The 25,769-nt window shown below is 38.5% G+C and overlaps 2 protein-coding genes across 2 annotated transcripts in view; one reads left to right on the top strand and one right to left on the bottom strand.

Moving 5' to 3' along the window:
• Window positions 1-25,769, top strand: part of bmerb1 (bMERB domain containing 1) — a 115,660-nt gene that overhangs the window by 50,874 nt on the left and 39,017 nt on the right. Inside the window, 1 exon segment of the mRNA NM_001142078.1 lies at window positions 17,247-17,370. Coding sequence (NP_001135550.1) covers window positions 17,247-17,370 — 124 coding nt within the window.
• LOC116407673 (posterior protein-like) lies at window positions 14,306-23,086 on the bottom strand. The gene is made up of 2 exons (XM_031893486.1): window positions 22,968-23,086; window positions 14,306-16,302 (listed from the first exon to the last, which is right to left on the bottom strand). The coding sequence occupies exon 2, from the start codon at window positions 16,140-16,142 to the stop codon at window positions 14,679-14,681; it is 1,464 nt and encodes a 487-aa protein (XP_031749346.1). The 5' UTR covers window positions 16,143-16,302; window positions 22,968-23,086; the 3' UTR covers window positions 14,306-14,678.

Raw genomic sequence — 25,769 nt, 5'->3', positions numbered from 1 at the left:
CTGAAGATTTTCCCGCTTTAAGTCCTTTCTCATTATGCTGAATTTTGTAGGTGGATAAGTAAGACTACAAAATGAGCTAGGAGATAAGAACAACCTGCAGATGTGTCTGCTTAGCTCCCCATCAAAGCAATGCCTAGCCACGTCTAGTTTTTAGAAATTTTATACAAAGATTGGTGGAAAAAGATGTGGTTTTCTTTTATTTCTCTCTGATAATGTAACTCAGTGTACTACTGCCAGCATCTTCTTTACTGCAATGAAAAACACCATAATCCTCTCTATATCAATGAAGCAGACATATTGTGGTGAGCACTTTTGCAATTTACATGAATTATCTATTTTTAGTAGCTTCTGAGGTATTAGCAGTTTTAGACAGTTTTAGACTGCACATACGAGAGTCTCTTCAGAAAATCCACAACTGGCATTCCTCAGGGTTAATGTATCTGTTATGATTTATTTTGTAGCTTCCTCGTAACAGTTCTTAGAGACTTAGAGACAGACGCAGACCAGCGGGGTCATTTACATTCGCAAGTGGAAATGCAATTTTGATCGCAATCACAATGTTTTCTTTCACAGTGCATTTTTCCCAGAATTTCAGGGTCATTGCAGCCACAAGGGGGGGTTGTGCCTGCCACAATTGTGCTGCATCTGACACAGTTATGTCCAATACACCAAAATTAGCAGAACTGCATGTGCAATTCATTGCAAATTGGATAGAATTAGAAGAAGTCTGGCTGCCTTTATATCTGATGTTTAATGCAGTAACGCTCAATTGAGGAAGGACTAAACAGCGGCAAGTGCAACTATATGGAAGTGCAAAGACTGCATATTGATGAAAGTAATGAATTAGGTTTTACATGCAACTCATGTGGGGAAAAGTGCTGTAGTGCTTGCGGCTGTAAATGAACTTTCGTATACAGATATAGGTGGTTTGGATGATTTCTTGAACAACCATAATATCCAAGGCTATTGTGATACTAAAGTCTACAGTTAGGGGCTGATTTACTAAGACACGAATTCCAACCGAATTGGAAAAATTTAGATTGGAAAACGAACATTTTGCGACTTTTTCGTATTTTTTGCGACTTTCCTGAAATTATCGCGACTTTTTCGTTACCAATACGATTTGCGCGAAAAAACGCAAGTTTTTCGTAGCCATTCCGAAAGTTGCACAAAATATTGCGATTTTTTCGTAGCGGTAAAACTTGCGCGAAAAGTCGCGCCTTTTCCGTAGCGTTAAAACTTAAAAGGCGCAATGTTTCGCGCAAGTTTTAACACTACGAAAAAATCGCGACTTTTCGCGCAAGTTTTAACGCTACGAAAAATCGCAAGATTTTGCGCAACTTTCGGAATGGCTACGAAAAACTCGCGTTTTTTCGCACAAATCGTATTGGTAACTAAAAAGTCGCGAAAATTTTCCGAAAAAAATCGCAAAATACCGATCATTACAAAAAAACCGCAATCGGACGCATTCGGCCCGTTCGTGGGTTAGTAAATGTGCCCCTTAGTATTGATGTTGGTATATATGGTTTATGTATGTGAATGTATAGATAGGTCAGTATGGGTCTATGAGTTCACTTGTAAGGATTGAACTTGATGGACTTTGGTCTTTTTTCAACCCAACTTAACTATGTAACTATCTGGAATGATGGGGACCTGGGGTCTTCCTGATAAGGGGACATTAGGATCACCATACCGTATGGACTCATGCAGATTGGTTGGGATCAAGTACAAGGTGCTGTTTTATTATTACAGAGAAAAAGGGAACAGTTATTTGCTTAAAATGGACTTTATGAGAAACGGCCTTCCCGTAGTTTGGAGCTTTCTGGATAACAGGTCTCTAGGTAAGGGACCCCTTACCAGTTTTTAGTACATAGAATCAAAGATACCATAAGGAAATAAATAAATGCCAATATTTATCCAAATGCTGTTTTTTCCCACTAAAAAGAATGAAAAAGTTTATATCCTGTCTCTTACAATAATAATATTAAACAACATTTATGGTCATATTTTAAAATTTAGCAGATTTTGTTTACTGATTTAATTTTTGAAGGAAATAAAATTAGAAGGTCAATAAACAGATTAATTAAGCACATTAATTTTAATGTGACTGCATTAGAAAAAAAGTGTATTTTTTTATAGTCTTAGATAATGTTCTACCTAATCTTCCAGAAAATGAACTCACTGAAGCATGCTGTACTTCTGAGCATATTCCTGTTAATTAAGAAATACAAACAGTAGGAGGGACACTGAGTAAACATTTGGAAGGGACACTGTCCCTCCTCTTGCTGCGTTTTCTATCACAAATTATAAGAAACATTTCAAAAATATGACACAGTTTCATAGTTCATTTGTGTGGAAAAAATGGCAACTTTACATCGATTTTAACCCTTTGTGTAACCCCAGTATAGATGATATTCCTAGCACTGGGTTTTTTTGGACAGACTACTCAGACTATTTTATTATTACATTAACTTTGTCCGCCATCAACTGAATCAGGTATTTTGTGCAGCAGAACAAGGACACATTAGTGCCAGCATTACATTCAAATGTAGATGTAGATGGGTGCAGGTTGTTGGAAGTCTAGAGAAACTAGGGTGCAGTCACTTACCTAGACACAGTGTGCTTAATCGAGCGCAATTGCCATATTTTTTTTCCCACAATGCACAGTTTTTTCTAGGAATTCCGGGTTCATTGCGGCACAATGAGCGATTCTCTTTATACAATTGTGCTGCGCCTACCACAGTTGAATCCTATTTGCCAAAATAGACCCAAGCGAGAAGGCATTCAGAAGCACCCATTTGTAAGGACCCTAAGAGCCCTTAGGGGAGCATGTATTGTGTCTGCTTTAGCATTAGCCTGCTATTGTACAACTGCCCTTTAAAAATAGCATTTTTAGTTTTATTTCTGCCTTTGGTACAGCTGTCCAATTTTTATTACTGTAAATTGCATTTTCTATTATGTTTTTGAAACTTTGGGGCCTCTTATGTCTCAAAAGATTTCTCATTGCTGCTATTAAATGTGAGCACTTGACATTATAAAGATTCTTTGTTAATCCTCTTAAATGCATCATAACATTATAAAGAGAAATGGCTATAAAACAAAATTGCTTTTTACAGGATATATTTATCTTTGTTTTCTGTTGCAAAAATATACAGATCTACAGGGAAAATGCCACACCACACAGCTTTGCTTTATTTCATTGACCTAGGTATGATTAAGCCTTGGGGTCCATGGACCAACGTGCAAAATCAGGGACTGTACCCCACATCTTGTTTCCTTAGCATTTATATTCCAAAAATACAGTATTTTTTTCTAATTGAACCTACTTGTCTTTTTATGTTGCATGGTGCTTTGGTCTCAGTTCATTTCATTTCCTTAGGAAATGCAGAAGATCATATACATGATATTACAGCTGAATGTGAGATGAGGGTTAGAAAAAGTAGTATATATGCTTTGTAGGTACAAATGCCTGAAAAACTCCAGTTCCAGCACTGTAACATGTTTGAGAGGCAGAATTGGCAGGGCTGCCCTCTCCTACTCCAGCTGAATAATTCTGGCAGAAAATATTCCCCGGATGCAACAGCACTAAGACTTGAACAAAGACAAAGTATTTCCATGAAGGCAAAACCCCTTACAGTTTCAGCATGATATAGAAGTCATACCCTAGCATTGTTCCGTATGACATCATGTATCCCAGAGTTTGAGGTGCAATTTGATGGAGTAATATTTTTTCCAATCACATTTACAAAATCAAAAATCCCTATTTTACCTGATTAGTGGGTATTCTAAATCACATTCATGCACACTACAGTGAATTGTACCAGGAGCCATATTATCTGCCTTATATTTTTGGAGTGTGAAAGGAAACTGGGATACCTGGAGGAAACCCAGGCACACATGAGAAGGACATACCAACTGCTTGCAGATGCAGTGATTGGAATGGTATTTAGCATCTCAGTGCTGCAAAGTAGTAGTTTTGACCATTGCACCACCTTCTATTATTTTTATACATTTTCTGATCACATTTTTATATATTATCTCAGTACAGCATCTTGCATTTTAGCCATTGTTAAACTATGATTCCCAGCACCTCAACGGCCTTTGGCTTTAATTCCGAAACAACTAACCGACCTATTATTCTGTTTTAACTGATTGCAAAATTAGACATTGTGCAGTTTTCCCCCACATCCAGATGGTAACAGTGCACTGACCCAACTAATACTCCCGCTGTGTTTCATTACATTGTGCAGGATCTGGCTGATTTGTCAAAATCCAGTCTTGCTACTAACGTTATTACTTTTTTTTCCCTGGTGGGATTAACTTTAGTAGTGTAAGCAGATGCCCCTCCTTGCCAGCATTGCATAGCTAGTAGTCGCAAGGAGGTGTCTTCTTATATACAACTGCTGTTTTGTGGGGATCCACCTTATGTGAGGTTCTCCGCATTTACTCTTAACATGCCTTTATAAAAAGTACCGGAAGATCCATTAGTGGCCCCAAATTACAATGATAGCTATGTTGTTTGTGTAGTCCCAATATCTTCACTAGGACCAGGGATTCAAAATAGGCCCTGGCATTTCAAATACACAAAGGCCCAAACAGACCCTCACCAGTCCACTAAATAATGACTGTCTAGACATAATAAGGACTAGATTTTTACAGCAGCCCCTCTGGCATTTGACAGTATCCACATACTCCATAGTCCAGGCCTGACAAGGGACCAGGCTATATAAATTTGCCATGACTACCTGACTCTCTTTTCCAGATTTTTTGTGTGTGGCCCACTCTTTGTTATTCTTAGTATGATCTTGCCTTGATACTTGGTACATTGATGTTTATTGCAGTGAAGACATGTGGCCATCTAAGCATGCTGGGTGCTGCAACAGAGCAGCAGGTTGTGGGCAGTGGGTTTATGATGCCTACACTATTCCTTTTATTATCATTTTTAACTTTGTTATCCATCCCAAAAATATACATTCTCGGTTGTGGTCTCATGAGTCAATATGCTGTTGTATTCTTGCACCATTTATCATTCTCAGGCTTAGTTCTGCATTTCAATCTGCCCATCTACACTAATAAGCAAATGATATGCATGAGATGTGCGTATGCTTATTTACATGCAGACTCCTAATATTTTATTCCTCATCCAAATCACATCTTAAGGTGGCCATACACGTAAAGATCCGCTCCCCTGGCGAGGTTGCCAAGTGAGCGGATCTTCTCCTGATATCCCCACCTACAGGAATTTAGGCTAATTTGGTCGTTTGGCCCTGGGGTCAAACGACCCAATATTAACGTCTGGAATAGGCGCAGTCGGTTTGGGGACCGCATCAACGAGCAGATATGGTCCCCAATCCGACTGAATTTTTTAACCTGCCCGATCGATATCTGCCCGATTTCAGGCCAGCTGCCGAATCGGTCTAAGGGATGTAGGGCCACTTTTAGAGATGTTTTTTCAAATAATTCTAAAATGTATGTTTTTTTTAAATGACGCAATATGTGGAATAACATTCATAGACAGGGGTGTTCACATATATTGTTAGCACACTGATTTTGGGATATTGGCTTTAATATAAGTATATTCTAGTTTCGTGAATTCATTAGGGGATGAGAGATGTTTGATAAGGGATGTTTGAATTGTTCCAAATATGAAGACAGGGTTAATAAATACACTGTGTGTGTTCCTATGTTCAATGGAAATTTAAGTCTGTTGGATGTTCACTTTAGTAGGAAGGGAGGTGGGAGCCTCGATCCCCATAAATGTGACGGCAGCAACAATAAAACATTGTCAATAACAGATTTTCTCTGCATCGGCTCCACTCTATTTTTTAAAGCAATTTTTGTTGATTGTGCTGTGGCAGAGGCACTGGAATGCAATAACCACTTGACTGATGGGTGTCAGAGTGAGTCTAGTACACTTCTTTGATTTATATTTCATTCAAAAGTTATTGAAGTTGCAAGGGTTGATGACTGGCTGTGGTATTTTGGTGGACCCTGGGTCCATTTATTACTGTGAACTTGGTTTCTATGACTGATGAATGCTTAGATAGAACTTAAGAATAACAGTATATTGTTAGGGCTTATAATGCTAAAGTTATAACCAGCAGTAAGGCCCCGCCGAAAACCATTTAGGTGTCACATCCACTCTATGTTTCTGTAAGAAGATCTAGCAGTCTAGGAGCTGTGATTTTTAGTAATAATTTACAGTCTGAGCAAAGGAAGGAGAAAGGTTGTGACTATTTGATGTGCCTCTGATTGAAGCAAAACTAATATTCTAGCTGCATTAAATATTAATCGTATTTTGCCTGCTGACATTATCTCATTGATTAGGGACTATGTGGTTGCTTGGCCTTTCAGTGCTTTCTAAAATTCAGTTATAAACGCATCTGTTCCTGCAAGATCTCATTCAGTGTTATTGGGACATTTGATTTTTTCACTACGGTGTCTGGAAAAATGTGTTACGTGGGCAGCTTTTAATTCCCTTCTTTACTGCCAATAGTTGGGTGATATAGATTTGAAGAATATATTGTGAAAGTTGATTGATGTATGCTGTGAATTGTTTAGTCTCTCTGTAGCAATAGCAATAAACATGGTTACACATAAAAGAAACAGTATTGGCTAGGTTGGCATATTTTCTCTGCTTTACTGCTTCATTTATCGTAATGGGGACATATGTATGAAGAAGATTTTAAAGAATAGTTTCTATTTAAGCATCACAGAGTTCTGCCCTGTGTATTTAAGTTTAATGTAATTATTAAGATCTAATTTTACTCTTGTTTTCTGTGTATGTATTCTATGACAGTTGTGAACATTTTGCCTTTAGCCAAAACAGAAGCCATGTTTCTGGAGAGACTATAGGCACAAGTGTATGAGCATTAAAGATGCAATCCAGCATGATGTGCAGTGGTCAGTGTAAAGGAGAGCCCTGCACTTAACAGGAGCTCTGGCACCTCCCTAGAGTAGAATGCAAAGAACTGCACTGGATACAGAGCTGCCTCCATTCGGTAGCACTGCATTCAGAGGACACGGGCGGTGGGCAGAATGTAGACAGCCTATGTTTGCACATCATCAATGTGTAGTCCAGGGAGCACCTGGGGCCACAAGGAGCAGGAGAGCAGTGTGCTTAAGGTTGTCCTGTACCCAACCTGTCCTGTATTGCTTGGAGTGTTTGGGTTAGCCTAAGAAAGATGGAAGAGTTAGACTTAGAGGTTAAATGTAACATAACCCTTCCCCCCCAAAAAATGTAAGAAAAAAAGGACAGATACTGCTTTAAATTGCAGATTCATTCAACAGGGAATATGTTATTTTTTGGGTTAATACCATTTAAAGCATCAGCCTCTGATGCATAATCTCCATGAAGAGGCTCTGGCTCAATACTCTGTCCCTGAACCCTGGACTGGTCATTCAATATCCTGTATTCTAGTATACTTACTGCACTGAAATGTACCTGCCTTGATGTAAAATACATTTTTTCTGTACGTAGGAGCATATGGCATGCTTTTGGATGGGTGCATTATCAGTGCTAATCTCCCTAGGGAACATGCAGTATGCTACTGTATAAATACAAAAAGAACTGAGGCCACACCAAGTAACAGCAATCATAATAAGATGTTATTGTTTCAGAAACATATAAAACAAAGGTAATATTCCTTTGTAGCTATTATACAATGCAAAATGAGTAAAATCCTAGCATAACTCTATACAGATATAACCTAGATACCTATAAAATATAATATAAAGACAAAGAAAAAAACTGACACAGCATTCATGACATTAAATGAAAATACAAATATTAAAACCAATTTTTTTCCCCAAACAGTAACATTTTAGCGTTCTCTGACTCCCTTTCTCAAGATATAAGCACAGTAAACATAAAATACAATATAAAGAAATATTATGGCAGATACCCATCAATACATATGCAAGAAAGAGAGCAGCTGAGCTTTTAACCTCAGAATAGGGTAAAATGGAAAATAAAAGAATGGAAAGGCAACATTGATCTTGAAAAGTAGTTGATACATGGCAGGGAACCTTAACATATTTTTATTCAAAGGAAAGCACAGTGAACATTTACAGTATAATATAATAGCAGTTACATTGCTGTCAGAATTATTTCAGCAAGCAAAGAAAATATATTATAAACTATTGCTCTGTAATAAATCATAAAGCATCAAACACTGTTATGGAGTTTTCATTCTATAAAATGCTAGAGCAGGCATTTCAGGATATATATATCATTATTCCAGATTACAAATATCCATTAGGGAAACTCAATTTAACACGCAAGAGGACTCTTAATAAATCCTAATCCCAGTGACTTGAACCCAACAAATTTTCTTCAGGACAGGGAATGCTTTCCTTGTCTTAGGAGCTTATGCCTCTTCTGGACCATTATTAAGGGCCCCATTAGTTTCAGTAAGGCTCGTCAGAAGCCCCAAATCCCAAGACTAATACTGCCTCTTCTAGGGGAGTCCAAAGCCAAAACATTTATCATGTATAAGGGACATCATGTGGGCAGAATTGCCCTTGCATTTTCAATTATATTAGCACAGGTGCTAAACTTCTGCTATAACAACAGCTGTCTTATCTGCCTCAACAGACTAGAGGTGATGGAAACTTTACTCAGTTTTGTCTTCCGATGGCAGAAAGAGCTAATACAATTCACCACTCTTTCAGTAAAGAGTTTAAGTGAGAGAGGGTTGTCTTAGGATACCTTACATGATACCCGATATGTTGCCCTCTCCAGAGCAATGCCCAAGCCTTTCTCCTTAGGCTTATATTGGGGGCATATTAAGGGCACACTTACTGTCTCTGAGTAAACAACAAATGAACTGAGTACTCCCCAACTGTAAGTGTGCACTGGTATTATAACTTAATCCAAACCCACATCTTAGAGAGAACATTGCATGGTTGCATTATGTACATTGTAATAGCGGTCACAGAAATTTAGATTTTTTTAAAGAATGCAGCTTATAAATGTCACTCTAACCTGTCCATTGTTGGACACATCCTTTAGGGCCTAAAGTTTAAGCAGTAGGGGTACAACAATTGGGCCTCCAGTGGAACCATGACCAAAGGTAGGTACTTTGGGGTTAAAATGTTTGACAACCACATCTGTATACAAGGGCAAAGGCTGCTTAAATGGAAAATGTTGGCCTGCCTAACAGTTATGTGCAGGTCGCCAAAAATTCAACCTAACCCTAACCTGCCCTCTCCCTACTGGCGCATTACCCAGCCACCCCTGCCCCTCCCCATCTCTGATGTCACAGTGGGGGTGGGGCGAGGCAGGTGTGCATATATAAATAGACAAAATTGGGGCACAAAAAGAGTATTTGCTTCACATCACACTTATTTCAGAATAAAATTAGTCCAAGATTTATATTACCCCTGTACCATATGAGACAATTAGAAAATTATTAGGAAACCGGGGTAAAGGATTTGCCATAGGGCAAGATAAAGCAGTAGCTATTCTGGGACAAAATTATTGCTCCATAATAAACACATGGGTATTTTCAAATGACCAAATACAAAACAATAACTTTCCACAAAAATGTCTTGATTTTGCCCTGAAATACATGTAAAAACATACAGGCCAGTGCCCCTTCAGCAACAATAGAAAATGACATATTATTGTGTTGGGTTGAAAACCCCAACCTACTGTTCTTCCACTTCAGCTTATTCTTCCGCTTCTTCTTCTTAGCGCCCCCCATTTTCTAAACGCTACTCCTCCTACAGTTTTAGGGGTACAACACCCAAACTCCCCACACTTCTTCGCCCTATAGCGGAGCAGGTTGCTTGTGATTTTCTAAGCGATCCGGCCCCCCATCTTTTTGTGGCGCCACTCCGAACCCCCCAATTTTTCCATTGACTTTGCCAGGGAAGATTTTCAAACTGCTGCTACACTTACAGCTTTGAAGCTACACCCCCCAAACTCGAATAACATAATAATGGGGTCACCCCGTATGAAGCAGCAACATTTGTTGTATGACCCCAAAGTGGGAGGGGCCAACAACAGCCAATCAAATTGACCCATTGACTTTAATGGGGAAATTGAAACTGCTGCCAATCTTACAGCTTTGAGGCTACACTCCCCAAACTTGAATCACATAGTCATGGGGTCAGCCTGAATGTAAAGTGGGTGGAGCTGTGAACAGCCAATCAGTTTTTACCTATTGACTTGGTGGAAATTCATCCTGCTGCCATTCTCACAGTAATAACCCCAGGGTCCCCAAACACTGGGTGACTACATATTCAAGTTTTTTTTCAAGTGGGCAGAGCCACCAACAGCCAATCAGCTTTGACCTATTGAATTTTATTGGTTTGATGCCAGGGTTCCCAAACTTTGCACAGTCAGTCACTGGGTGACTACATACTCAAGGTTAGAAAAAGTGGGTGGGGCTGCCAAAAGCCAATCATATTTCTTTCATTGTTTTCAGTGGGGAAATTTTAACTGCTGCCATTCTCACATGTTTAATGTCAGGGTCCCCAAACTTTGCACAGTTTGTCACTGTTCCAAGTTTAGAAAAGTGGACAGGGCCAACAACAGCAAATTAGATTTCACCTATTTACTTTATATATATCTGCTGCTATTCTTTAAATATTCTTTAAATATTAATACTAAGATCCCCAAACTTTGCAGAGCTAGTCACCTGGTAACTGCGGTTCAGAGTTAGAAAAAGTGGGTGTAGCCACCAACAGCCAATCAGATTTTAACTGTTGATTTTCAATGGAGAAATTCAACCTGCTGCCATTCTCACAGTATTAACACCAGGGTCACTAGAGGACTGCATTTTTAGGTTTAAAAAGTGGGCGGAGCCACCAACAGCCAATCAGACTTCACCTAATGAATTCTTTTTGGTTTAAATTTAAAATGCTGCCTTTCTCACACTATTTATGCCAGGGTTCCCAAACTTTGCACAATCAGTCACTGGCTGACTACGTATTCAGGGTTAGAACAAGGTTAGAAAGTTAGAGGGAAAGTGGGCGGGGCCACCAACCACCAATCACATTTCACCTATTTACTTTCAATGGTGAAGCATAAAATGATGTCAATCTCACAATGTTTATGCCTGAATCCCCAAACTTTGCAAAGTTGGTCACTTGGAGACTGCAGTTTAAAAATAAAAAAATGGGGTTGGGCCACTAACAGCCAATCAGATTTCATCTATTGAATTTTATTGGTTTAAATTTAAAATGCTGCCATGGGGGAGCCCACTGTTTGTCACTGGGTGACTTCGACTCAAAGTTAGAAAAGTGGACGCACCCACCAACCATCAATCACAATTCACCTATTGACTTGTATTTGTTTAAATTTAAACTGCTGCCGTTCTTTAACACTATTAAAACCAGGGCCCCCAAACTTTGCACAGTAGTTTACTATATAACTGTGGCCAAAGGTAAAAAAAAAAGTGGGCGGAGTCAACAACAGATCAGATTTCATTTAGTGACTTCACGTTTTTCAACCCAACATGAAGTTTGTTCTCAAACTTCCCTTTTAGTTGTAAGAATGCATTTCTCAGCTAATTATCCCCTGGCAAAATATGGCAAATCCATTGTTGCAATGAGTAATGTCAACAGAGGGCAAGAATTTAAAAAATTGACTATCACTGTGACCATGTGTGATGGGGTATTCAGATCTCTGGCGATTGTTTCTAAGTGGAAAACAATATCTTCTGGTTATACAGAGCTTTAGAATGAATTTTCTCTGAAAGCAGTAAAATTAAGAGAATCCACTTGATCTATAAATTAAAAATAAAACAAACAGAAACAGCAGTATCAGGTAAATAAGAGAAAGAAAGTGTTTTGATTGGATACAGTGGCTACTGAATACATCAGAATTTTGATTGGATACAGTGGCTACTGAATACATCAGAATTTTGATTGGATACAGTGGCTACTGAATACATCAGAATTTTGATTGGATACAGTGGCTACTGAATACATCAGAATTTTGATTGGATACAGTGGCTACTGAATACATCAGAATTTTGATTGGATACAGTGGCTACTGAATACATCAGAATTTTGATTGGATACAGTGGCTACTGAATACATCAGAATTTTGATTGGATACAGTGGCTACTGAATAAGTCAATCAGAATTTTTAGTGAATACAGTGGCTACTAAATAATTTAATCAATATTTAAAAAAATCTTTTTGGAGTGTGCATGATCGCAGGGAAATGAATTCTCACACATTCAGTTAATATGTGCCCCAAGCCACTGCTTGGGGATCTCTGTTCTAGACCATTAAAAGTTAAAAATAGAAACAAATTTGTTTAATAATGGTAGTGATGTGCAGGCCGAAACCCGTGGGTCCAGCTGGTTCGGGCTGACCTTCACATACAGCTTGTAGGTCCCAGGTAGGTACTCACTTCCACCCTTCCTGCCCGCTACCTTCCTCTGCCTGTCTTTCACCTCCGACAGGCCTTCTCCACTCTTTTGTGATGTCAAAGATGGGGCGCATTGGCGTGGGTCACATAGAGGTCCCTTTTTGGATTGGGTGTGGGTTGGAAGCGCACATCACTATTTTATATGCACATCATTATTTCACTAAATCTGAAACTTTTTTCCAAATGATAATATATATCTACTGATAAATATCAACATTTTCATGCTACACAGGTTGCCACACACATTTACTCTGAACTAGATTTTTCATTGTTGGAGCATACAGATTGTACTTCTATTTTCACCATAATATATTCTGTCAGTCACATCAAAAACAGTTAGCTAGAGCTATACTTTTGTATGATTCTGTTCATTGTTACATGAAAGCATATGAATTTGTTTTTTTCTCTTTTTTCCCCAGTGCTGGCAAGTGAAATTAAAGATTGTGTATCTTTTATTCTTACTTAGAACATCCTTAGGGTTCTGTCAGTTTCAGAACAAAGAAGATGTGATCTAGATTTGTTTGATAAGCTCGTAGTCAGGAAAGGCACTTTATCCCAGGCTTCAATCAAAATATGACTTGAATTTGATTTCGTGTCTCTTTATCTGTGTTTGAAAGGGATCAGATGTATTTGTTTTGTTTGGTTAGTCAACCTTTGGATCCATGTCAGGACTGTGTATACTGAATAGCAACATAACTGTTACTGTTAGGGCAGTAAGTGTCCTGAATGAGCAGTGCCAAATATGGATGCCTTGCTGCATACACTGAGCCACTATTACATAAGACTGTGGAAGGTTTTATTTTGAAAAAAAAAGGATGAAAAGCATAGTCCAATCACAATGCAGCGATATATATATATATATATATATATATAATGTCAATTTGATTATATTCTTTGTGTATTCCCATAGGGACGAGCAACTGGTGGAAGTGCTCTTCATGTGCCTTTCATGCAAGAAAAGAAAATGTAATTTGAGAGTACTCAAGCAACCCTGAAACTGGTGATGATATTCTATCTAGTCTGTTATTTCCTACACTAGGGTGATCTTTTAAGAGTACCAATTAAAATGGGCCTTGAACTTTCTCCTACGTCCTGTGGGCTGGCAAGGAGTGGTTGAGGCTTTAGTGCTGGTACCAAATCTGGAGTGGTCAAAAAAGGCCCTCACTTTCCAAAGGCCCAAATAGCCCCCCACAGGCCCACTAAATAGTGATTCTCTATGACATCATACAGCAGCGCCTCTGGCATTTGCAAGAATCCACAGATTGCCAGCCTGGGTCCATCTGTATATTTACATATAACTTGCAGACCATTAGGCTTCTTAAATATGCCTGGTTTGCTAACGTATATTTTTTTTCCTATTGTGAAGGAAAATGAATCCTTTGATTCTTTAGTAAATACTTAGGGGCACATTTACTAACCCACGAACGGGCCGAATGCGTCCGATTGCGTTTTTTTCGTAATGATTGGTAATTTTGCAATTTTTTTCGGCGTCTTTACGATTTTTGCGTAAAAACGCGAGTTTTTCGGCGTCTTTACGATTTTTGTGTAAAAACGCGAGTTTTTCGGCGTCTTTACGATTTTTCGTAGCCATTACGAAAGTTGCGCAAAGTCGCGATTTTTTCGTAGCGTTAAAACTTGCGCGAAACGTTGCGCCTTTTAAGTTTTAACGCTATGAAAAAGGCGCGACTTTGCGCGCAAGTGTTAACGCTATGAAAAAATCGCGACTTTGCGCAACTTTCGTAATGGCTACGAAAAACTCGCGTTTTTACGCAAAAATCGTAAAGACGCTGAAAAACTCGCTTTTTTTACACAAAAATCGTAAAGACGCCGAAAAACTCGTGTTTTTACGCAAAAATCGTAAAGACGCCGAAAAAAATTGCAAAAAATACGAAAAAGTTGCAAAATGTTCGTTTCCAATCGGAATTTTTCCATTTCGGATTCGAAATCGTGTCTTAGTAAATCAGCCCCTTAGTTTTGGAGCCCTTGATATTTATAGAATGCTGGGAATGGTAGGTCAATGGCACATGAATGCAATAAAAACCCATGCCTTCAAGGATAGACTTCTAGACCAGAGATATCCAATACATGGACACTAGGCTTATTTATTAATAAGTGGGGTAGATAATAGTTGAGGTTAAAAAAAACTATTATTTAAAAAAAGCTTTTTTATTTTTTGAAAAATATCATTGCAGAGACAAACTGAGAATGTGATAAAGAACACAATCAAGTTTTGTTTAACCTTTATAAGTGTAGTTAATCCTATTATAAACATTATATTGACCTTTTTTTTTCAAAATTCAATGAGGAGTTTCTCTTCAATTGGCGGGTTATTTTGTTCCTCAGTTTTATTAATCTGAATTGTCTGAAACTTTGTTCTTAGACTTTCATAAGCACATTCCTTAGCCGTTTCCAGTGAGGGTTTGGCAGTAGCAGATGGGGTTGGTTTCAGAAGTGCATTTTTAGCCATCCGGTACTTATAGCAATTTACTTTTAAATGTCCAGGTTTTCTACAGTAATAGCACTTTGCTGCATCTTCAGGTAAGGCTTTAGCTGCCTTTTTTACATTTGCCTTTGGAGATTTTGGAAGTAGTTGCTTTTGGAACTTCGGTGAATGAAGAGGCCTAATGTTCCATGGATCCTGAGGATCTCTGTTGTACTCATCAATCTTTTGCGTTACCTCCTGGAGAGTATCTGTTTTTTTAACCAGCATGTTGGTAGCAATATCCAAACAGTGAATTTTTTTCATGAGAATAGTTCCCATGTGATTAAAGTTGCAGCTATAATCACCTGTTTCCCGCTGATATATCTGTTCAAATGTGGAAGCAAAGACCCATGGATTATCCTTAACAGTAACATTAAATTCATTTAAATTCTCACTAGAAAGGCCTTTCTCTTGTGTGTTTAACTGTAAGAACTGCTTCAGTCTGTCATTTTTATTGGCCCACTGTGCAGCCAAAAACCAGTTAGGTTCTGCAACTGGTTTTCTTAATCTACAATACAGGTTTTGTGGAAGCCACATTTTCAGCATCAGACAGGCTTCTTTCTCCTCAAGGTTATACTTTGTGCATGTAGCCTCATAAGCACTGACATTGGCAACAATATCTATTCTAGGATCAAATGGTGCAAACTCCTTCTTCATCTTCATCAAATACTGCACAGTTTCCCTGCTTTCTGCTGCAGGGTGTTCAAGTGTATTCCCTATACCATTTCTACACATGTCCTTATGTGCTTCCAAAGCTGATATCTCTGTAAAGGAAAAAGAATGGCCACACTGTGCGCACCACCAATGTAAAGAATACTTATGGGCACCACTGTTGCTTAGCTCATCAGCACTTTTGGAAGAGACTGTAGGTGACTCAGTGTTTGCTGCTGGTGACACAGAGCTATTCTGTGCCGGTGTCTTTGCTCTTATCACTCCATCAGCTTCTCGTCTTGCATCAGAATCCTCTTTCAGCGTCTCTATATGCTGTAAATTAATCTGGCAAGAAGAGCATAGTGTGTCTCCATTTTTCAAAAGTTTAACATTGTGCACATATTGTGCATTATCAGCTTCCTTGCTCATTAAATCAAGCATTTTCATAATATTGGCCATTTTTTCTTCTCTCTTAAAGAGACTGAAACTCTGCTTTTCTATCTGTTGGTTTGCCTCATTACACTGAGCCAACAACTGCCCTATTCTGTACAGGAGTAAATCCTCTGGTTTAACAGAACATTTGCATTCTACAGTCTTAGCATTCATGTCGCAGCACTCCATACTTACACTGTGTGGCAGGATAATAGGGGTCGTGGAAATGGCCTAAAAGTGTTGCTGCCGTTCACCACAAGGGTCACTTCTGGCGACCAATATACTTATCACCTCTGGATCAGTTCCACCTACTTCTGATACATACAGCTGGATGATTTATCTCTTCCCCCTGCCACAAATTTGCACAATGTTAGAAAAAGTTTATCCACATACATCTATATATTTGTATTGTAAATGCTGTATAGACATATTTGCATTTAAATACTCATATTGAGCAGAGTGCTCAAACGTGGAATTAAACACTTGGTTAGGAGTCAAAGCAAAGCAAATAAACTATAATTAAGTGAAAATCTGTTTGGCTGTGATTGATTGTTTTCACCCACTGGTTTTCTAATAAAGCTGAAACATCACTTTTATTTTGTCTTGTAATTTTCCTATCTTATCACAGTGATTACTGTAGCATCCTTATTTGGAGATTTGTGTCTATATTTACCTCTTACATTTTTAATGGGCAATTTATATGATCAAACACAAATGATCATTTCATGGAAGACTAGATGGACTTTGGGCCAATCTTTGTGCAGTTAAATTCAATGCTTTCATATGCCTAAAGGTCCCCATACACGCTGAGATCTGCTCGTTTAGCGAGATTGCCAAGCGAGCGGATTTGCACCCGATATCCCCACCTACAGATGGGCGATATCGGGGAGCGTGTAGTTAAAAAAAGTAATAATTTGATCGTTTGGCGGCAAGGGGCAGTCAGTTTGCGATGCGGTCCCCGATCCGACTGGATTTTTTAACCTGGCCGATCGATATCTGGCCAATTTCAGGCCAGATATTGGTCGGCCAGGCCCCTCCTTTCTGCCCCTACACGGGCAGATAAGCTGCTGAATCGGTCCAAGGGGCCGATATCGGCAGCTACAATCTGCCCGTGTATGGGGACCTTAAAACTAGCTGTAACTATAGTAGGGATGTGTGATCCACTTTAGACACACATGAGGCTTGCATAAGACTTGCCTTATAGTTTATAACAAACAAAAAAAAAAATTCAAGGAAAAATTTCAGCTACCACGATTCCTTTTTAAAACAGTATTTTCCGCTTATTATCACTAGGTCAGCTTGACATTGTATCCATGGCCGAGACAACTATGACACCTGACGAAATAGAACTGGAGATGACCAAAATTCAGAGGCTCCGAGAAGTTTTGGTGAGAAGAGAATCTGAGCTCAGATTCATGTGAGTATTGTCTGTTAAAATTGTATTATGTAATAAATCAAAAGAAGGTTTTGTTAAACATTGTCAACAGTCAATACAGGTGAAAAAAGTTAAATAGAGTAACTTATAAATGTAACAATTAGAAATAATTTTTTTTAACATTTTTGTTTTATCCTAGCTATTAAAAAGGAGTATTTTTGGGGCAGAGAGTGAAATCATAAAGGTCAACAAAGCTTTCTATGGGGAGAGGGAATCTGAAACGGGGACTGATGGTAACCTTACAGGAGACCATATTGACAGTAGGGTAGGAAGGAAAGCAAGATATTTGGGTCCATGATGGAAAGGGGTGCAAAATCACACATGCTACACATGTATCCCTCCCCTGCAAAGTATGTAAATCCTGGTGGACTAGTCTGGCAATAGGGTTAAGCTTATATTTAAAACTCTGGCCCCATCAAAAGCATTACTGCTGGGCATTTAGAGGAAGAAAGTGCTGCTGCTGTCCAACTAGACTGACTCTATAGAATGGGAATTTTAAAACTTATCTCCTGTCCCTCCTCAAAGAGGCAAATGGTACCTATAGAATTAACAAGAAAATATGTAGCATAGGGAAAGCACAGGATAAAAAGGCAGATACTGGAATGGTGATAACACGTTTAAGCACATAAATGGAAAACAAGATTAAAAAAAGCAGAAGGAGATAAAAGAATAAAACAATTAATATAAATGAATGGGATGAAAGGTAAAACTGTGCGCATGACTATTGCACTTTCAGAAGTTTTTACACAAGCAAAAACAGGTCATGAGTACACGGGGGAGAACCATTTGCCAATTGCTGCCAATAACAGTAACTTCAAAGAGCGCATTTTAAGAAGACAAAAAGTACATTTCTATAATATTACTGTAGTTTTTGTTTTAAATGTATTTTACCATAACAGTGCCACTCAAGTGCCAGAATCAACATTTTTATAACTAAATACTAAAGGAATTATAAATAATAATAATCATAAATAATAACTAAAATAAAATGTAAACATTAAATTGACCCAATAGAATTGTTTTCCACCAATAAGGATTAATTATACCTTAGTTGGGATCAAGTACAAGGCACTATTATTACAGAGAAAAGGGAATCATTTAACCATTAAATAAACCCAATAGGGCTGTTCTGCCCCCAATAAGGGGTAATTATATCTTAGTTGGGATCAAGTACAGGTACTGTTTTATTATTACAGAGAAAAGGGAATCATTTAACCATTAAATAAACCCAATAGGGCTGTTCTGCCTCCAATAAGGGGTAATTATATCTTAGTTGGGATCAAGTACAGGTACTGTTTTATTATTACAGAGAAAAAGAAAGTAATTTTTATAAATTGGAATTATTTGCTTAACATGGACTCTGTGGGAGATAGCCTTCATGCAATTTGAAGGTTTCTGTATAACAGATCCCATACCTGTATATATATATATATATATATATATATTCCAACTCAGTCGCACTCCACGTGTAAAACATAGCATTTATTTATGATCTATATTAAAAAACTTTTCCGATGCATGGGAAGTAATAAGACAAAAAAAGGTTCACAATTCAGTTTGCCACACTCACGCGACGTTTCGGGTATATTGTAGTCCCTTTTTCAAGCGCTATATCGTGGCTCCCACATGTTATATGGCGTACATCCGTAAGACAATAACGTATATAGTTTAAAACCGGATGTGACGTGTCGAGTCACCATGGAGACAGGACGCAACAGCGTCCTACCTACACAGGAGCCAACACATTACTCCAGTTATGAATATAAGCAACAGCTAGAATATCACTTCAGAAACTTTTTCAAGGATCACTCAAATACAGTATATACAAAATGATCAGACAAAATATACAGATAGAATAAATGTTTGTAGGGCTCATTAAGAGATTTACATCCGTAATATTGTGCATATATATATCCAGTTAAAGCATTATAAAGTAAAAATAAGCAAAAATAAACAAACTTAAATCCAAAACCAAAAACATAAAAGGAACAAAAAAAAATATATATATATAGTTACATAGTTAGTTACATAGTTACATAGGGTTGAAAAAAGACCAGTGTCCATCAAGTTCAACCCATCCAAGTAAAACCAGCACACCTAACCCACACCTACCAATCTATACACTCACATACATAAACTATAAATACAACCACTAGTACTAACTGTAGATATTAGTATCACAATAGCCTTGGATATTCTGATTGATCAAGAACTCATCCAGGCCCCTCTTAAAGGCATTAACAGAGTCTGCCATTACCACATCACTAGGAAGGGCATTCCACAACCTCACTGCCCTCACCGTGAAAAACCACCTACGCTGCTTCAAATGGAAGCTCCGTTCCTCTAATCTAAAGGGGTGACCTCTGGTGCGTTGATTGTTTTTATGGGAAAAAAGAACATCCCCCATCTGCCTATAATCCCCTCTAATGTACTTGTACAGAGTAATTATGTCCCCTCGCAAGCGCCTCTTTTCCAGAGAAAACAACCCCAACCTCGACAGTCTCACCTCATAGTTTAAATCTTCCATCCCCTTAACCAGTTTAGTTGCAGTCTCTGCACTCTCTCCAGCTCATTAATATCCTTCTTAAGGACTGGAGCCCAAAACTGCACTGCATACTCAAGGTGAGGCCTTACCAGGGACCTATAAAGAGGCAAAATTATGTTCTCATCCCTTGAGTCAATGCCCTTTTTTATACAAGACAGCACTTTATATATTAATATATATTGCATAGAAAAGTAAAGAGTTAAGTGTAATATATATATATATATATCTAGAAGAAGCAGGATTGAGTCAAATGTAATTTGACTTATTCTGTCCAGTAGTATTCACAATCACTGTGACTGCGGTTAATGCGCTAATATCAAGCACATATTAACTCCTAATAAATGCGTAACACCAGCGTCAATTACTTAAATGTTGAAAACTAAAAATGACACAAGTACATCCTTTACAATTTAGACTTACGTTCCTAGCAAATGAAATGAGCAGATATAATTACAAGGCAGACGTGTCTTGGGTAGTTATGCCTAAATTATATTTGCTTTGATCTAATTTAAGTGGTGAGTGTATCTTCATGATTGGAAGGCACTGTTTTACCTATCAATTTCTTTCTGACAGAGGGGTTATCTATGTACTACACTTGTTACACTGTCAAATGTGTAATAAATGGTTTGTGGTATTTGAACTTGTTATGCTCAAAGGCATATTCAAATATACATTACAGCAGGGGATATTATCTAATAATTCACAGGAGTTGTTTATTTTCATATACGTTCCTGTTGTTTATATTCTTTTATTACATAAAAGTTATAAATAAGCTGTAAAATATATTCTTATTAATAGTGCTTTATGGTGTTACTTACACTCAGTGCCTAGTGATGTCACTTGTGTCACCTGATACAAAATATATATCAAATGGTGATTTGATGGTATTGGACATGCCACAGTTGTATAAATTTGCAGTTAGTTACACCAATTTCTTTTGTTTATTTGGTGTAGGGCCAGAACTAGGGGTAGGCAAAAGAGGTGCATGCCTAAGGTACAATGGTGGGGGTCACATACCTCTTTTGCCTGCCTTCCCCAAGTTTAGGCCCATCTTTAAGTCCCAGGGATTCAGGGTTTGAGTCGATTGCATTCATGCTCCCACGCATTTGTGTGTAAGGGGGGGGGGGGGCAAGGAGACAAGCAGTAGGGAGGATGGAGCAGGGACTTGTCTTGGACACCTGCAACCAGAGGCCCGGTACTGATTTTGTGTAAATGCATGTTTTAAAATAGAAGCCTTTATAGCAATACAAAGTCTGAAATCTGACAGATGCAAAGGGAAGACCAGGTCCAAATTGGATAGAAGTCCTCTTACTGTCTCCCAACACACACAGTTAGATGAAGTCTGCTACTGGACTTAGTCACGCACCCTGTAAGGAAAGGGATTGCTCCTGAACCATACTAACAAAGTGGGTAACATTTGATTATTGTAAGTTCAAACAAGAGGATATCATGTGCCCAGGGTATCATGTACTAGGGTGAGACCCTAGTACTGGAAGAGGGCAGCATATGAAACAAAGAAACGTAGGTTTAAGTTAACACAGAAAGGGTGAGATATATTTAGTGGTGTTGAAAGGAGTGTAGAGAGATGAAAGAAGAGAGGGAGAGCAATGAGCTAAAGATGGAACAAGAAATAATTAGAATTCTGGGACACATGTAAGGAGCGCAGATTCAGGCAGAAGTGGGCATAAAAGAGAGCCTGCAAAGGAAGAACAGAATGACAACTTAGGGCAGATGGTTGCAGAAGGGATACGATAAACACGTACAGAGAGGAAGAGAAAGTCTATGGGGCAGATTCATTAAAGGTCGATAAAACAAGCGCTAATCGCTTCTTATTTTTTGCAACTTAACGCTAGATTCACTACAAGGACAGGCGTCATAATTAAGACGCAATGTTCTTTGTGTTATTTAACTCACGATGAGCGTTTTTCTTGCGTTATTTCCCGCCGCGTGCATTATTTCCCGCTGCACGCAATATATTAGCGCACAATATTACGCACGTAACCATTACTTTCGGAAAACTAATGTTATGAAAATGACCATTTCCCTGCAAACTGGAGGCTGCATCACTCTAGGGCCAGCACAGACATAAATCCCACTGCAAAGTCCATGTTGCGTTGCCAAAAGCTCATGAACCACAATTTTCTTTAAGTACCACCTCCCCCAAGTAGATGTCAATCTTCGCACAGACTAATGCGATATTTAGCGCGTTTAACGCATTTTTTTGCGCATGCAATATGTGTCTTAACGGATGCGAAATGACTTTGATGAATCAGGACTTAATTATCGCATGCTTTTTAACGCAAAAAAGCATGCAATTTGCGTTATCGACCTTTAGTGAATCGGCCCCTATGTATCAATCATTTAATATGGTAGAATGCATTTGTAATAATTGCTTATTACAGACATAAACAAACATAGACTTCAATACACAAAGTCATAGGGGCTAATTTACTAAGACACGATTTCGAATCCGAATTGGAAAAATTCCGATTGGAAACTAACATTTTGCGACTTTTTCGGTAATTTTGCGATTTTTTCGTATTTTTTTCGATTTTTTTCGGCGTCTTTACGATTTTTGCGTAAAAACGCAAGTTTTTCGTAGCCATTACGAAAGTTGCGCAAAGTCGCGATTTTTTCGTAGCGTTAACACTTGCGCGCAAAGTCGCGCCTTTTTCGTAGCGTTAAAACTTAAAAGGCGCGACGTTTCGCGCAAGTTTTAACGCTTCGAAAAAATCACGACTTTGCGCAACTTTCGTAATGGCTACGAAAAACTAGCGTTTTTACGCAAAAATCGTAAAGACGCCGAAAAAATCGCAAAAGATACGAAAAAAAATCGCAAAATTACCGATCATTACGAAAAAAACGCAATCGGACGCATTCGGCCCGTTCGTGGGTTAGTAAATGTGCCCCATATAAATGCACAAAACAGAAATACAGGCACATACACCCTTAGGCATACTGAAATACACTGATAAACACGCATATATACCTACACACATATATGTATGAATAATGCAATGAGAACATCTCTCACCTCAAAAATGCAATATATACACTGGATAAGCTGATTTCTCCTGTCCCACACTGCAGAACCCCTGCAGCCTCAGTTCCCAGCTTCTTTTCTTGCAGAACACTCTTCACTGGCTGATGCCAGGCAGCATGGCTTCAATGTGAGAAATATGATAGCTTTCCTATTATAGCACTAGCCTTCCTAGTGTGAAATATACAGAGACCTCCAAACATTTATGGGTTGTTTCCCTTTACTGGCTGTTCCTTACAGGATCCAACACTGCTCTAAATCAATTAATAGCTCATAATTATGAGGTACAATGGTTCAAAGCAGTATCTGGGTTTGGGAAGCCCCTCATCAGTTTTGGAGAAAATATGACACATGATATGATCACAAAGATTTCACAGTTACACAAATGAACTATTCTGTAAGTGCCTGCAATATAACTACATCTGGATGGAGCACTCCTTCCCAGGCATTCTATCTTCAATATACCTAAAGAAAGAAAGGAAACTATGAAATTCCAGGTAAAGGTATATTGTTGTTTTAGCCAGTCAAAAAGTTATAGGGAAGGGCTTTAAATGTAAAACATAACAAAAGCTTGCCATGATTATCAGCTTAGTTAGCCAATAAAGGGCGCTCCTTTAAACCACTTTTGTTATATTTCATCAGTAATAATGGTACAAAGGTAACCTTCCCCTGGCTCCCTGGAGCACATACAGACTCTGACTATGGGCTCACCTGCAACACATGTGGTGCCATTCTAGCATTAGAAATGGTGATACTGCACACTATACCCATGACTTTGCTTCCATATTCAGAATTCCCACTTACAGTTTCCCATTAATGTGCCTGGTGCATTGTTTTGTTAAACACAGAGTGGAAAAATGGATGACAGTTGATTATTCAGAATTTCAGCTGCTTATGTATAACCTGCCAGCAGGATAATAATAAAACTGTCACGCTTTGCTAATTCTCATCAGCATCTAGAGAAAAAGATAAAGCAGAAGGAATTTCTTTCCCAAGTTGCCTTTATTCAGAGCAGTCTGATGTTGTCTGCCTAAGAATTCAGCTCATCGGCTAATTTATCTTTATTAAATTCCTTTATATTTCATATGTTCAGCATCCTGTATTTCTTATTGAAAAATGTATTAAAAAAAGTATTAATCCTGTTTTTCCACTTTTTTTCCTTACCTTCATGGAATGTACAGACCGGCATTTCTATGCGTGTTTATATGGATGATTACTGAACACACTTTCCCTGTACATTGGCTGTGTAGGGACTGTGCACTAAATTGTTCTCATGTTGCTACCATTGACCCCACTATAAATATCTGTGACCACTGCTTAGTGAAATGCGTTGTTAAACTGTGTAAACATGCCCACATCAATATAAGTGTAATGTAGCTGGGGCATGGAAGATCTGCTACATAGCCTCAATATCTCCAGTCCGCACTATTCAAATGGCACAAAAAAAAATAGAATGTGGGTGCAATCTTAACTGGAGGTGTAAGTACAGGGTTCCCTAGTGCCCATATATCTGTGCCTCACTCGCTATTTAAAGAGTTGTTCTTCTTTTAATTAAGTCTAAGTATGATGTAGACATTCATAGTCTAAGACAGTTTACAATTATTTTTCATTTTTTATTGTTTGCAGTTTTTGAATTTAGCTTTTTGTTAAGCAGCTTTACAGTGTGTAATGTTAGCAGCTCTCTGGTTGCCTGGGCCCAGTTTACCCTAGCATCCAGGCAGCAGTTTAAATGAGAGCCTGGAATATGAATAGGATATGGTCTTTATATAATGATAAGTAATAAAAAGCAACAATTGGCTGATACGGTTAGTTCACCCCCCCTTTATCTGACAGCTGGAAAGAGTGACAAAATAAATCATTCATAAACTATAAAAAATTAATTATTAAAAAATTGTTTTCTGTATATATCTGTAACAACCCAAAATAATTTGTTCAAGCAGATTTCCTAGTTGGTGTGAACACTAATTTCCTTCTCAGGTTTTCTTCTCTAGTAGTTAAAAAAACATACCCTGTAGGTGGCAGGGGACTTCAGTAAAAGTGAAGGCACACATGTGCTTGAGGTCTTTCCTGGGACCTCACTGGGAGGTGGTTACAGGGCTGTGTTATAGTGATGACTAGTGATGAGCGAATCTGTGCCGTTTTGCTTCGCCATAAAATTTGCAAAATGCCAAGAAAATTCTCGAAATGGCAAAGAATTTGTTGCGCGTTTTTTTGTCGTCTGTGTTTTTTTTGTCGCCCGCGTCTATTTTATGTCACCATGTCAAATTGTTTTTGTCGCCCGCGCTTTTTTTGACGCAACTGCGTCCAATTTGATGCGCGATCAAAAGAAATTCAGCACAAATTTTTACGGATGTTTTGCGAAATAATTTGCCGATAGTGAAATGCGGAAATTCGCTGCAAATCCATGCCTGGTGAAAAAATGTGCTCATCACTAGTGAGTACATGTTAGTGAGAGGGTTTAGCTGCTAAAATAGTCACTTTAGGAGTGAAAGTTAGGTTTAGGGGAAATTAGTTGGACAGTTGATTGCCCCGCTGAGTAGGTCAGAGGGGTTAGTATCCTGAGGTAGTTATATCACCAATGTAGGGACGCAAGAGGGTGAGCTCAGGAGCAGGTAGTGTGCCAGGGAGCAAGACCCCACTGCTGGATCACTTATACTGGGGACACCCGAGGGGTGTGTGTGAACTTCAGAAAGGTGTGTTGCATGATACTGGATGTTGTCTTTGATGATTCATGTGTCATTGGTGTAATATACTACTGATACTACCAGGACAATAACTGCCTGAGAGATAATAAAG

This window comes from Xenopus tropicalis, chromosome 9 (genome assembly GCF_000004195.4).
Source record: "Xenopus tropicalis strain Nigerian chromosome 9, UCB_Xtro_10.0, whole genome shotgun sequence".
Classification (NCBI taxonomy): domain Eukaryota; kingdom Metazoa; phylum Chordata; class Amphibia; order Anura; family Pipidae; genus Xenopus; species Xenopus tropicalis.
The sequence above is the reverse complement of the archived record's forward strand: the minus strand, read 5'-3'. Positions and strand labels throughout refer to the sequence as shown.

Excerpts from the sequence above, each read along its gene's own strand:
- LOC116407673 (XM_031893486.1), bottom strand. The coding sequence starts at position 16,142 with ATGGAGTGCTGCGACATGAATGCTAAGACTGTAGAATGCAAATGTTCT.